General features: G+C 40.4%; 1 protein-coding gene across 2 annotated transcripts in view; it reads right to left on the bottom strand.

Moving 5' to 3' along the window:
- ARHGAP25 (Rho GTPase activating protein 25) overlaps positions 1 to 15059 on the bottom strand; it is an 88118-nt gene extending 73059 nt beyond the window's left edge. For both annotated transcript variants that reach the window (XM_047851699.1, XM_047851700.1), the window contains exon 1: positions 14581 to 15059. In XM_047851699.1, the coding sequence (XP_047707655.1) occupies positions 14581 to 14641 (61 nt within the window). In that variant the 5' untranslated portion in view covers positions 14642 to 15059. The remainder of the gene's footprint in view (positions 1 to 14580) is intronic.
- Positions 15060 to 15736: the final 677 nt, after the last annotated feature.

Below are 15736 nucleotides of genomic sequence, written 5' to 3'. Positions count from 1 at the left end.
AGAGAATTGCTGGAGTGGGCGAATTGGGCACCACAGCATGGGAAGCCTGAAAGTGAGCTTTCAGGGATGGTACAGTTATAGGAGATGATACAGTTTACCTGTGACTAGGAGTAGCTGAGCTAGGTGGAGAAAGTATTGGAGATAAGGCCATCAAACGAGAGATACTACCAATAATAAAAACAACAGTTTATTGCCAGGCACCCTGCTAAGTGACTTGTACATACGTTATTTGATTCTTATAACAAATCTGTAAAGTGGGCAGACCCCCATTTTTCAGACGAGGAAATCGAGGCACAGTGAGATTATAGCTACTTGCCCAAACTCAAAAAGGTGATCAAAGGCTGAGCTGGATATCAAATCCAGGCTTATCTGACTTCAAGGGCTGTGTTCTTAAAGAACTTCCCCTCCTTACACTCAGGTCTAGCTTCTTAGTTGAGTTGGTTTGCGGGGTTTTTTTCTCCTTCAAGAAACACTTTTTATCTGGAACCTCACCTTTTGTCTGTAAAGACACAAACGTGACTAAATTATTAATTGCTTTCATCATAATGTTGAGCATTTCAGGCCACAGAAGGATAAGATATGAAGACAGCATTGTGCTGCCCAGAGACTGGTTTAAACCCTAGGCTTTCTGGACAGAAACCATAGGAACAACTAAGTTTACCTATAGAAGTGCAACTACACTGTCTGCTGGCGCCCTCTACTGGCAGTTAATCAGAATGGCAGCCTGGAATCAGAAACTTGATTTGTCTTTTTTTTTTTTTTTTTTTTGGAAGGAGAGAATAGACTTGAATTACCAAGTAAAAATTTGTCCCTTTAGATATTTAGGGGCTGTGGTCCAAGTGGGGCAAAGAAGCTGTAGTTACAGAAAGAGACTTGTGCCAGCTTTTTAAAATCTCACAATTGCAGTTACTTTGCTTAGGGACTTCTGATTCTCTTTAGTGGGAGAACTCTGCTTCCCTCTGAGTGTCTCCCTATGGAGACTGTCAGCTACCTGAGGTCAAGATCTTAATTTTTTTTATCTTCTCTTCTAAGCCTAGTAAAGTGCCCAGCACATAAAACGTGCCCAATAAATACAGCGGTACAATTTCACAGAATGGGAGGGACTAATCCTACTTGGGCAATTCAGGAAGGCTTCCAAGAGGAGATGGGTGGTGGCCATGGTGATGGGGGGAAGGAGTAGAATCAAAAAGAAAATCCAGAAAGTAGAATGGCCATCCCAGGGGGCAGATATAGAGATCCCACAGGGCAGGGATTTTCTGTGTGATTCTGGAAGGAAGTACTCAGCCATCTGGCTAACAGGTGTGGCTTCCAATACTTCCAGAGAAGATATGAGCCAGAATAAAAAATTTCATAAAAACAGATAGAGGAAGCTAGTATAGAAGATGCAGATAAGCTGAAGAAAGAATTTGGAAGGAGTTCTTCTGACCACGGGTATTAAAAAAAAAAAAAAAGAAAGAACAATTCAAGGTTTAAAGAAGTTTTCCCATAATTGCATTTTTACCATAAATTGTGTGACCTCACTGAAACTCAATTCAATAGATATACAGAGCACCTATCACAACAATGGCAGTATTTTCTCAAAATACCTTTTATTTTCTCAGACAAAGCACTAGGACCAGGGTGTCTTTCCTGGTTTTCATACTGAGACTCTCATATCTCAGGAACCCCTAAGTTCCAGGCAAATCGGGACTCAGATTGGCTCACAAAGAGGTCAGTACCAAATGAAGAGAAGGAGGTTAGTGTCAGAACACGGCACAAAGGGTCTTGGCTGAGAAGGGTGTAGGGGTGACAACTATACTCTGTACCTGTTATCATCATAACTCTGCTTCGTGCATGGTGAGATATTTTTCACCCACCAGCAAAACAGGTTTCTGAGTCTAAATGACCAAACACACAGAAAACAATGCAGAAGGATAGTCAGAGGGGAAAAACACACTCACACAAAAACCCTTGGATTGCAACAACAGAAATGAGGCTAAGGGAAGATGGGAGTCTCGTGTCAAAGGTCCTGCTGGTTCCTCAAAATAATATCTAAAAATAATTATCTAAAAATGAATAGTAAGCCACAATAGTAGGATTCTTATAGCACACCGGAAAAACAAGCCTGCTGGTGCTGTAACCCACATGTAAGTGATCACAAACATTAAACACTGACTCCACTGAGGCCCAAACAAACAACTTTCAACCTCACTTTAGTGGCCAGAGGTACATGTGACAGCAGCAGAGGTTAGCAGCTCTGGAGGAAGTGGTTCCTCAGTGATGGGGGAGGGTCTCTCAGGCAATGCACAGCCCAGAGTCACTCTTTTCCTCCCCAAAGTAAGGGAAGTTTGAGGAACTTCTCCAATCACAACAGTGCAGTAACAGTGACATTTCTGCAGCAGGCATTCTGCAGGAAACTTACCAGAAACTCCCCATTAATGCTTCCTGGGAAGTTATAACTCGGGTACTTTCCTGATTTAGGAAAGAAATGGTGAAAGAAAGAAAGAAAGAAAGAGAAAGAAAGGGAGGGAGGAAGAAAGAGAAAGAAGAAAGAAAATGGAAAGAAGCTATGTAAACATAATTTATAAAACTTGTATGCATGAAGGAAGGACTCCTCATTTAAAGGCTGGAGAGAGAAGGAGTAAGAAATAAGAAATGACTAGTCAACAACAGCCTAGCTCAGTTGTTGTGGGACAGGGACAGTCACTGGGCAGGAAAGTGGATCAGCAGATGTTTTAAAGACCATTTGTTTAAAGAAAATACAGAACTTAACTGGACCAAGACAAACAAAACCCTAGCACTGCTGGCTGTGGCTTTCAGCACTGACATGTTAAAAGGAGTTGATATCATATCTATACTGTAGTAATGCCCATGTGGTAATGATTACAACTGATATTTATAAAGCACATACCAATGCCTGCTATTCTGTTAAGGATTTTACAAAGATCATGTCCTTTAATCCTCACAATAACCGTATTGCTTAGCACTACAATTGTGCCCATTTTACAGATGAAGAAACTGAGGATCAAAGTCACATAGGTAGCAATTAATGATGGTGGGATTCAAATTTAGGCAGTCTGACTCCAAACCTAGAGTTCTAACTACCGTAATATATATATATATATATATATATATATATATATATATATATATACATACATACACACACACACACACACACACACAGCTGGCTCCTTTTATTATAGCTAGTTCTGACTTTGTCAGAAAATTCTTTTTATAATCTTTATAGAGTTGTTTTAAAAATATGAAAAGGCGAGGGTGGGTGAGGGGTATTGAGGAGGGCACCTGTTGGGATGAGCACTGGGTGTTGTATGGAAACCAATTTGACAATAAATGTCATATTAAAAAAAATAAAAAATAAAAATATGAAAATGACTCTACAGAGACTTAAAATCTTCATACTGTAACACTTCCTCTTTCACTTTGAAATTCCCAAACCAACAAGGAAGCACACAAATAGTTTGAAAGCCGTAGGCCAGGGCTCGAGCAGTAGAGTATCACCAGCCCCATCTGGAACTAAGATCTGTGTGTGTACATTTTGGGAGTGAGTGGGTAGCATAAGGAGGAAGCAAGGAAGTGAAGCAGCTGTCACCTGAGTCAGTCACAGTCCTGGTGACTGACACCTCACAGCTTATGGAGAAAATGTGGTGTCACCAAAGTCGAAAACACTTTTTTTAGAAAGATGGAGGTGTGGGTGAGAGTATGTTATCAGTGTGAGAAGTATAACATCCAGAACGCCCCTTGAAAAGGACCTATCATATAGACATCAGCAAATAAAGGTTTTATGAATAAATGAATGAATAAATGAATGAATGAGAGAAATGATTGATCCCAATGCACTGAAAATGCCATCATTTTATACAATACCAGGGAAAGAATATAAATGGTCATAGAATTGCATGTTCATTTATAGAATAAAAAACTAATTCTCAGCACTGCCATTCTTTGAACATTCTTTAAAAAATTGTAATGCCCATGTACCCCAATGTTTATAGTAGCACTCTCAACAATAGCCAAATTATGGAAAGAGCCTGGATGTCCATCAACTGATGAATGGATAAAGAAATTGTGGTTTATATACACAATGGAGTACTACATGGCAATGAGAAAGAACGAAATATGGCCCTTTGTAGCAACGTGGATGGAACTGGAGAGTGTGATGCTAAGTGAAATAAGTCATACAGAGAAAGACAGATACCATATGTTTTCACTCTTATGTGGATCCTGAGAAACTTGACAGAAACCTATGGGGGAGGGGAAGGAAAAAAAAAAAGAGGTTAGAATGGGAGAGAGCCAAAGCATAAGAGACTCTTAAAAACGGAGAACAAACTGAGGGTTGATGGGGGGTGGGAGGGACAGGAGGGTGGGTGATGGGTATTGAGGAGGGCACCTTTTGGGATGAGCACTGGGTGTTGTATGGAAACCAATTTGACAATAAATTTCATAAAAAAAATTGTAATGCCCAGTTACTACTACTAAGTATGAAACATAGACAGGCTATCTGAGGAGTTGTGTACTAATATATTGCTTATACTAACCTTTCTTCAAAGACTTAATTGGCTCTTCATTTTCAAGTAGAAAACTCATTTGCAATGAACACATGGATTTATAACAAAGACAAAGGAAAATATAAGTGTGTTAAGTGAATAAGTAAAAGTTGTGATTGAGCTTCAATTTAGCTCTGAGCTTCCTGGCAGCCAAGACAAAAAGGGAAACACAATAACTTGCACAAATGTGCAGAAAGGAGAAAGCGCACCAGTCCCTCAAAGGAGACAAAGTATTACCAAGCACTGAATTTTCAAAGAATTTTTTCACACAGAGTTTCATATAGGAGTCAATGGCATTGTCCATTCCTTGTTCTCATTTTTACAACACAATCAGGCACAAAATTCATGAAATCATTCCTTGCAGTAAAGATAAAAACTGAGAGTGTAATATTAAAGCATAACTCAGGGAGTCCATTCTGTGAAGGTGGCAAGGTAATGTAGTCCAAGGACAGCCTCTAATTTGATCTGGAGTTGGAAAGAGATTATCTATAAAGAAAGGAAACTTGTGTTTGCTGAACATCTAACATGTTATGTACACAAAATACTTTTTTCCTCTCAATACATGTATTATTATCTTATTTAATAAGTAAGCTACTTGCCCTGGGATTCACTGCAAATTAGAAGAAGGGTTTTTAAGCCCAAACACCCTTTTTAAAAAATGTTTATTTACTTGTTTTTGAGAGAGAGAGAGCGAGAGAGAGAGCACAGCAGTAGAGGGGCAGAGAGAGAGAGGGAGACTCAGATCCTGGACCCTGCTTCAGAGCCCAATGTGGGGCTCAAACCCACGAACTGTGAGATCATGACCTGAGCTGAAGTCAGAGGCTCAACTGACTGAGCCACCCAGGCACCCCTCAGGCATTTTTTTCTCTACCACACACCCTCCTACCCTCCACACTCCTATTGAGAAAAGTCAATGAACAATTTATCCTTTAGACAATCTTCTGTCAATGCCACTTTTTACAGGCAATTCAAATTTATTTTCTCCAGGGAGGGCCTAGAACACTGGTGTTGCATTTTTCAGATTAGGACAAATTTCTTTGTTCAAAAACCAAGCCATATGTTGGTGGAGTTGACTCATATATGCAAGTTGAGGAACATTCATTGAACTCATCTAGAAGGAAGTCCACAGTGTCTAAACTATAAGCCTCTCTGTTTAAACAGCTTGAGAAGGGATTATTTTACTCTCCTTCCAGAGATTTGCAGACTTAGAGACTCCTAGAGGGCAAAATGTCTATGCTGTGACCAAAGCATGGGTAGGAACTGGGTGATAGAAAGGGAGTCCTGAGTAGAGAGGGCTTCACGCAGATGCGACAGAGCAGGGAACTGAGAAAGCTAAGACAGGGCTGAGGTCTAGAGTAGGAGTGTGAGCGTGCCTGGGGAAGCACAGATAGCCGGGGACAAGTGCGGAGGTGAGCGGGTCCAGATCCTAAAAAACTTGAGTTTAGTTCCTTCACCAGGAGGACCCATACAAAATTACAAAGATTTTTTTCTTCTCCAAAGAAACAGAAACTATGTATAGGAAAACCAGCCAGAAAAGAGGGCAAGTGTGGGACTCACTGAAGAAAGCACAGGTCTGTACCTTAAAGAAAAGAATGGCAGTGATGGGGAGAGGTGGCTGGACCAAAATTCCTACTCACAGCCACACTCCTCTGGCCCCTCAGCTGTTCTCATCACAGGACTTGTCTTGGTGTCTTGTAATTGTCTCCTTGTCTGTGTCCCATTAGCCTGTAAGCCATGCAGGAGCAGAGAGCAGGACTGTCTTTCTATTTGGCTACCACACCTATGGGTATTATATATATTGGTAAAGTGATTTTTGGTTTTTTAGAAAACTTTCAAGGGAAAAAAATGTTCAAGGAGAAAAAATGGTGACAAGTAAAGCATAAAACAAGAAATGTAAATTATTTTTCTCTTTTTGTAACTTCCATATCTCAGTTCCTGCCTGGGAACTCTGCAAAATTTACATTCCATCCCCTGGATGGAATCCCTCGATTCAGGATTGTCTCCAAGGACCATGGGTGTCCCCTGATGTTGCCCCTGCTTCTTCACCATTGCCTGTTGGCCTTAATCACTGTGGCCACGGCCAGAGCTGCATTTCAGCTGTTCACACGCTCCCTTCTCTTGCATCCAGTTAGCCAACCATGGTGCTGCTTCATGAGAGATTATACTTCTTTCCTTTCAAATGATCTTGAGTGTGAAGGGTCCATTACCATCAACTTATGCTTCTTGATCATTCCTCCGATCTTTCCAAAACCCCCATTATGCACATTCCTTATTCACAGGACCACACTCCAGCTCTGAAGAGACAGGAGGAGTCACCACATGGTTGCCCCACTAGACACTCTGTGTAGATGCTTTATAAACTGTGAGCCCAACACAGCAGTAGTACCTTGACTGGAAGATACTTTGGGCTGTGTATACCATGCAAGCACCATGGAGTATCTCGTTTTGGATCCATTTTCAAAGAACACGCACCAAGTCACTGAGCTCACCCCTGCCAAACCAAGTATATTTTGGTTCCCAAGCAAAAACAAAGTACAGAATCTAAATCAACCTTGCCTGGCATCTGCAGGGAGGACTTTGTCAATGAGTGTGTGGAAAACAAGATGTTGGCTTCCTGTCACCACTCAAGTCAGTCCTCACTCTGCTGCTGTTTAGAATGACATCAGTCTCTCTTCCCCAAATGGCCAGGAGGCTCTCACTGGGCAACAGGAGGCATGCACTTTGCAGAAAGAATTTAATTTATGCCTAAAGGTAAGTAGATGACAACATAGGACAAATATTTTTACTTGAACAAAGAATAAACGAAGTATGAGGCCTGAGAAGAACACCACCTCATGTCAGTATTCACTGTCTGATGAAAGCATGGCGTTCTCCTTGACCCTGCCTGCACATGTGGGGATCTTTTTCCATCAGGGACCAGGATCATTATCCATCAGGGACCAGGAGCTACCCAGGGAGTACAGAGGCTTCAGCCACAGCAAAATAGACTACATTTGGTCCCAAACCCAGGCTGATACAGATTAGGACATGGTAAGTTTAGCAATGAATTTTAAAGAGAGTGTTCACCAAAGCTGAATGCCAACTAGTACAGACAGGCTTACCATGGGCTTCCAACCTGGGAATCAGCATTTATGTGTTCATAGAAAGCAAGCAATATGCTCAAGCGGGCTTCCCCGGTCACTTTGGGACCATGTAGCTCTTCCAGGAAAACCCTCTATCCTGAGTCTAGAAGTGCAGGAAGTCTACGGATGGCCAAAGAGCACATGTCACCTGTAAGACCTTATGCCAACATGCTTGACCAAGTACTATGGAATTTGTTTCATCTTTAAGTATTTTTAATAGCATAGTTAATACTTATTCATTATAGGAAGCCTGGAAAATATTTATAAGATAATAAATCAATTCCTATCAAAATACCAACAGTATTTTTTCACAGACCTAGAACAAAGAATCCCAAAATTTGTTCAGAACCACAAAAGACCCTGAATAGCCAAAGCAATCCTGGAAAAAAAAAAAAAAAAAGCAAAGTTGGAGGCATCACAATTCCAGACTTCAAGTTATACTACAAAGTTATACTTCAAGTATACTTCAAGTTATACTACAAAGCTATAGTGATCAAAACAGTATGATACTGGCACAACAATGGACACATAGGTCTTATTATAGAATAATATAATAGAATTATATTATTATAATTCTATAATTATTATAGAATAAAATAATATAGAATTATTATTATAGAATAACGGAATAAAAAACTCAAAAGTAAGCCCATAATTATATGGTCAGTTTAATCTTCAACAAAGCAGGAAAGAATATCCAATGGGAAAAAGATGGACTCTTCAACAAATAGTGTTGGGAAAACTGGACAGCAGCATGCAAAAGAAAGCAACTGGACCACTTTCTCATATCATACACAAAAATAAATTCAAAATGGATTAAATACCTAAATATGAGACCTTAAACCATAAAAATCCTGGAAGAGGTTTTCTATGTTCTGGAAGAGAACATAGGCAGTAACCTCTTTGACATCAGCTGTAGAAACCTCTTTCTAGATATGTCTCCTGAGGCAAGGGAAACAAAAGTAGAAATAAACTATTGAGACTACATCAAAATAAAAATCTGCACAGTGAAGGAAACAATCAACAAAACCAAAGGCAACCTACAGAATGGGAGATATATACAAATGACATATCTCATAAAGGATTAGTATCCAAAATATATAAACAACAGATACAACTCAAAACACAAAAAACAAATAATCCAATTTTAAAATTGGCAGAAGACACGAACAGACAATTTTCCAAAAAAGACATACAGATGGCAAACAGACACATGAAAAGATGCTCAACATCAATCATCATCAGGGAAATACACATCAAAACTACAATGAGGTATCACCTCACATCTGTCAGAATGGCTAAAATCAATAACACAGGAAACAACAGGTGTTGGTGAGGATGTGAAGAAAAAGTAAACCTGGCTCTCTGTTGGTGGAAATGCTAACTGGTACAGCCACTGTGGAAGTATGGAGTTTCCTCAAAAAGTTAAAAATAGAACTCCCTTATGATCCAGCAATTGCACTACTGAGTATTTACCCAAAGAATACAAGAACACTAATTCACGGGGATATATGCACTCCGATGTTTATAGCAGCATTATTTACAATAGCCAAGATATGGAAGCAACCCAAATGTCCATCAATTGATGAATAAAGAAGAAAAGAAGTGGCATGCATATATATATATGTATGCATATATATGTATATGTATATATATGTGTGTATATATATATATATATATATATATATATATATATAATTCAGCCATAAAACAGAGTGAAATCTTGCCATTTGCAACAAGATAGATGGAGCTAGAGAGTATAATGCTGAGCAAAATAAGTCAGTCAGAGAAAGACAAATACCATATGATTTCACTCATATGTGGAATGTAAGAAACCAAACAAACAAGCAACGGGAAAAAATAAGACAGAGAGATACAAATTAAGAAACAGACTCTTAACTATAAAGAACAAACTGATGGTTACCATAGGAGACAGGGGTGGGGGGTATGGGTGAAAGAGGTGATGGGGATTAAGGAGTGCACAAAAAAAGTAATAATATATATGTGTGGTCAGTATATCTTACCCATACATCCTTCACCCATAGTTAACTACTACTAATAAATTGTGTACATCCTTCTGGATATTTGAGGGCTTATATACATGTTCATTTCTTTGTTCATTTTCTATACAATAATAAAATTAACTCTTATGTATCTACCACCGTTGTTAGGTACCTTTGAAGCTCCCCAAATGGATTTCCCTTATTTTCCCTCTGGAAGTAACCATCACTCTGACTTTATTAGTCAACTCCTTCGCTTTTCCTTACAGTGTTGCCAGACACAGATATTATTCTTTAACCTTAATATAAATAACTCCCATTCTGCTCTTCTGTGACTTTTCTTTTCCACCAAATATTAAGTTTTTGCTATTCAATCTCATTTAACTATATAATAAAAATACTACAGTTTAATTTTCCATCTATTATTGATGGGCATTTGGGTTGCCTCCTGTCCCCTATTATTACAGGCAATATACTAGGGAATGTACATACATCTATTCTTATTTATAGGCACAATAGTTTCTCTGATTTCCATGCACAATAGCTTTTCCAGGGGATCATCTCGGTGGTGGTGAAATGGCTGCTTCCAAGGGTTTACACATCATCAATTTCACTAAGACACGCCAAATTGTTTTTCAAAAAGGCTTGTACCTTCAGTGTAGGAGAGTTGCTATTGTTCCATGTGTTCAAGAAGACTTGATATTGTCAGACTTTCCTTTTAGCCAATGTGGTGGGTAAGAACTAGTTTGTTGAGCTTCTAACTTACATTTCCTGATTATTGTGATTATGCATATTTCCATATGTTCACTGGTGGCATTATCCCTATTCTGTAAAATTCCTATTCCTGTTGTTTATTTTCTTTTATCATTTTTATTAGTTCATAGGACTGTTTTATATATTAATTCTATCTCTGTGTATCTGTGGCTGTATCAATGCCTCTATCTAAAACTATACTTTCAACTCTGACTTCTTTTAACAAGAAAAATAACCTCCACTGCATAAAGCCTTAGGTCTTATGAATTGGTCTAGTTACAGAGGTCTTTTTTTTTACACTTATTTATTTTGGGGAGACAAAGCACAAGTGTGGGAGGGGCAGAAAGAGAAAGAGACACAGAATCTGAAGCAGACTCCAGGCTCTGAGCTGTCACCACAGAATCCGAACTCATAAACCATGAGATCATAACCTGAGCCGAAGTCGGAAGCTTAACCAACTGAGCCACCCAGGCACCCCCACTTATGGAGGTCTTAAGGACTAAATGTTTTCATTCCCTTTACTCTGATTTTCTAAAGGGCCAAACGAGACAAACCATATCAGACAAATAATGATTTACCAAATAGAAAAAAAATCAAGTGGGGAAAAGGAACCCCACTATTGTCATTATTTACTACTTGGGAGACTAGAATAATTATATTTTGTTTCTGAATAGTTTTTTTTCCATCATTAAATTCAGGGGGAGAAAAACGTTAAAACAACCGCCAGTCCACAATTCCTGTCATTATGTGTCTCAGCTCCAAAAGCTCTCTAGGTTCTGTTTCCTGTTTGGACTTGGAGGACCTGAAAACAAGATAAGATGTATCTGAGCCAGATGCAATATGGGCTGTCCTGAAATTCACAGGTGATCTTCCAACGAAACGCTCCCAACCCACAGGGCAGAAGGGGGCTTTCCCTGGATGGTCAATACCCTTTTACATGCTGGGCACACTGGATGTGCCAGACCCTCAGACAGTGTGCGAGAGAAGATGCTAAGCCCTGCAACCCACCCTCTGAAGCTTACGATTCAATGAGAAAGACAAATATGTGGAAAGTAGAATATTTGAGTAACAGTGCATGAATGCAGTGGAAGGTTCTCATGAGTTTCATTGTTGAACTAAATGGAAGATGATAAAGGATCAAAGAAATGTATGCTCTGGGCTCCACCTCAAGTCAAATATGTTTGCTTTTCATTCCCCTTTCCTCCAGGGGTGGTCCACCAAGATCATCAGGTGAGATGCGGTTTGGCCTGGGTCACATTCTCCCAGCCCTGTCAGGCCCCTGGTGGTGATCCTTGGACCAGCTCTGCCAGCCAGTGCCCCTCTCCACCTCAGCTCTCTGAGTTGAAAATGAAGTGGAGAGCCCCTCCCCCACTCTCAGAGACTTTCACTTTCACTCTGGCCCTGGCTCAGCACTCACAAGAATTAGAGGAAACTGGAAACACAGCTGGCCAAAAAGAAATAGCTGGGACCCCCGCCTGGGCCACATTCATGTGTCAGAGCCTTGCTATTTCCCTAAGCAAGTGCTGGTCCTCATATCCTCCTTATGTAATGCTTATCCCCCTGAAGTTATATCTTAGGAAAATTCTCTTTAAAATCGACCTAGGCAGTGAATCATGAGGTAATACTTGGGTTCCACCCTTTGATGATCATCCACTCCAGTGGTTCTCAACTAGGGCAGATGTCTCTCCCCAGACATCTGGCAATGTCTGGGGACATTTTTGGTTGTCATAACTGGTGGTAGTAGAAGAATACTGCCATCTTCTAATGGGTAGAGGCCAAGGCTGCTGGCTAACATCCTACAATGCACAGGAGAGCCCCCATCAGTAAGAATGATCCAGTCCAAAATATCAATCTTATCCAAGTTGAGAAACCCTGATCTACTCCTCACTACCCAGATCGGTCACTGACTTCACTGACACTGCTGCATGTTCCACACGTCTTCTTAATAGCTATGGGATTCTTTGATATACTGTTAAGCTAATTCTTACAGTTGCTCCTGGACACAGGATGCTGGTGAGCGGACCAGTGGTCCTGTGGCTGAGTCAGTGACTCTCTCTCCCGGGAGAACTCAGCTTATGATCTGAATCCTTATCAATGTGACACTCATGAAAGCTATTCTCACTGCAGTCCAATCTCTTAGGGTGACAAAGTTGTAAATGGCATGGATAATGAGAAGGGCTTCTTAATATTTATGTAATTATGTGATTTTTTTTCATTAAATAATTATTATTTTTTCATTAAATAACACTAAATAATATCATCTGCTTACAGTCAGTCATTCACTCAGTCAACAAGTGCTTATTGTGTGCCCACTAGGACCAGACACTGTGCTCTATGTTGGATGAATGGTAGCTCTTCCAGTCTACTAACTTAGACCACAGCCCCTGGAGCAGGACTTCTTCATCGGGTGTGATGGAGTGGTGGGTTCTTGTTAAATTGCAAGTGTATGAGCCTCCCTCCGGATATTTTGATTTCTCAAGTTAGGATAATGCCCAGGACCCTGCATTTTTAGCAAGCACTTGAGGTGACCGTGATTGAATAAACATAGGTAGAAACCATGAAATCTACCCAATCTAATCCCAGGTCTGAGAATATGCAGATGTATACTCTAATGTGGTAATTTCCTGTGTCCCTGAAGAAAAAATTATTTGACCATTTAATCAATTAGTCATTTAGTTATTAACTAATCTCATGTTTCCTACTTTTAAACAGAGGGAGAATAAGACCTGTTCAAACACAGAAGGTGAGATGGTAGAATGACCCCTTGTTAATAGAAGCAGGACACTTACAAGGGAACAAAATCATAGAAGTTTTACTTCTAAAAACTAATTTTTATGCCATACGATAACATGAACATTTGCCCACAGTTATCAACAGTAATTAGGATAAAAATTTCTTGCTTATGTATGTATTCTCAGAATCAACCTCAGCTTGCAATAGTTCCTGGCTTCATTAGGGACCACTAATTCCTTCCTAGACACCAACATTAATGGCTTCTCTGATTACCCTCAATTTTCTTTCAAATCTCTTCTCAGACCTATATCTTTAACCCTTCATTATGTAACTTTGCATTGGACCGCTTATTTTAGTAACGTATCAACCACCACTAGAAGACCAAATCTAAACCTTGCTCCAAGCAAAACTTTTCCAACCCACAAGAAACACCTCCCCACATATTTAATGTCAAGGAAGTTAGCTCACTGTGCAGGTGTGAGTATGAAAGACAGGGAAATCACTTTCAGCCCACTGCTCTGCCCTAAATTACTGTGATCGATTAAGAATAATTAATAATAAAAGAAACCAGGGGCGCCTGGGTGGCACAGTCGGTTAAGCATCCGATTTCAGCCAGGTCACGATCTCGCGGTCTGTGAGTTCGAGCCCCGCGTCAGGCTCTGGGCTGATGGCTCGGAGCCTGGAGCCTGTTTCCGATTCTGTGTCTCCCTCTCTCTCTGCCCCTCCCCCGTTCATGCTCTGTCTTTCTCTGTCCCAAAAATAAAAAAATAAAAACGTTGAAAAAAAAAATTAAAAAAAAAAAAAAATAAAAGAAACCCATATAAAGAAACTCATGATGACAATTATATAGCAGTGTAAAATCAATGTGTCACTCTCATCATTAATAAGAAGACGTATAGATTAAAGGCCAGAATATCTCAGAAAACATGCCAGCATCCCTTAAGATAATTAATCTACAATACATCTCTCTTTTTTCTCAACTTCACTAAGACTTCTGTTCCATTCTGTCCCTTTAACCAAAAGTGTCTTTATTCCACCTTCGGATGTCTCTGTGTTCCAGCCCGGTCTCCACTGTTTGCTTTTTGCTCATTTTGCCTCACAGAGCAGAACACCCTGAGTTTGTTCACAGCTCAAGCAGTGAAGTTTTATGTGTGACCTGTAGCCTTAGCCCATCTCAAGTACACCATCTGTAGCCTCAGCCCTCAGGGGGGCTCCATTCCAACACCACCTCCAAACAGAAAAGAACCCCCTCCTGGTGCTTGGGAACTTTGAGCCAACACATCCGTTTGAATGCAAATTTTCCCCAAACTCAGATTTGCTGAGAGATCCATTTCTAAGTAGATTAAGCTCCCTGCCCACCAACATGCAAATGGCGAGTGCTCACATATAAGAACCACGAGGGCAACAAAAAGATAGTGACCATACCTATTTTCCCGGCCTCCACTTTCAGGTTGAAATCCCAGTTTCTTGGCAACTTCAGGGACATTTTGTGCCGGGTTCTGGTGAGTAGCTGCTTGAAGGGACAAGTCTGTGTCGATTCCCGCCCTTCTTGCCTTTTCGATCTTTCCTTCTAGCTTTTGTGGGCGTGTTCCCCGTTATGATGTCTTCACAAGCAAGCTTGGATTTGAAGTTGATTTGCCAACGTGTGTCTTCCTTTCTTTCAGAGGAAAGGTCCATCCATCTGTCACTTGGGAAGGGCCCCCAAATCCCCCCAAGGCTCCCCAAGGCCCCAATAGTCCCACAGGGGCTGGTACTTCCTGAAGTGTGCACTTGGCTTTTTCTGCTTTCAGCTTTACCAGAAATATCCCAGCTGATACTTCACTCTGCCTCATGGGAAGCAGAGCTCCTGTTCAAAAGAATCTCAGGCCTCACTGAGACGAAGTAGTGGTAAACAACTGCTGCCTCTCGGCTTTTTTTTTTTTTTTTAACTGTCTGCTTCCTTGCATTTGAGGAAGTGGGTGGCCGTTCAGTGTAGATGGTGCATTATGAGCACACTTTCTTGAGAAAATGGTTTTTGGAAATGCTTATATGAGCAGAATGAGTGTTCTTGTGATATAAATAAGGCTATTTGGTGAAAAGAAAAATGCAAAATTCCAAGACTCCCACCATATACCTCTAAGCCCTCCTCCTAACTGAGCAGATCAAGTGTCTAAAAATGGTCCATGAGACAGCTTGCATCCCCCCCCCACCGCACCCCAAGTCTCCTTCTTTTAAATTCTCCCTGCTCTAAGGACTAAATAGTAAGTTCTCCACCTGCTCGGGGTAAAGACTCATGCAGAAAATGTTCTGATGTACTTAGCTAATAAGTTAGCTTTAGCTGGTAGACCCACTCACATGTTATAATGGTTCTTTGCCATTGTGTATAGAGTATGGGTTTAAGAATCAGACTAACATGGGTTCAAAATGCAGATCTTACACTTCCTAGCTCTGTAGCTTTTAAGAAACAACTGACTCTCTGGGCCTCGTCCTCAAGCAGTGAAATGAGGTTGATAACAACCATGACTGCAGAGAGTTGTGAAGGCATCTCGCACAGAGCTTGACACATGGTGGTTGTACCACAAATGTTAATTCAACCTTTATT

The sequence above is a fragment of the Prionailurus viverrinus genome, chromosome A3 (genome assembly GCF_022837055.1).
Source record: "Prionailurus viverrinus isolate Anna chromosome A3, UM_Priviv_1.0, whole genome shotgun sequence".
NCBI classification, from domain to species: domain Eukaryota; kingdom Metazoa; phylum Chordata; class Mammalia; order Carnivora; family Felidae; genus Prionailurus; species Prionailurus viverrinus.
The sequence above is the reverse complement of the archived record's forward strand: the minus strand, read 5'-3'. Positions and strand labels throughout refer to the sequence as shown.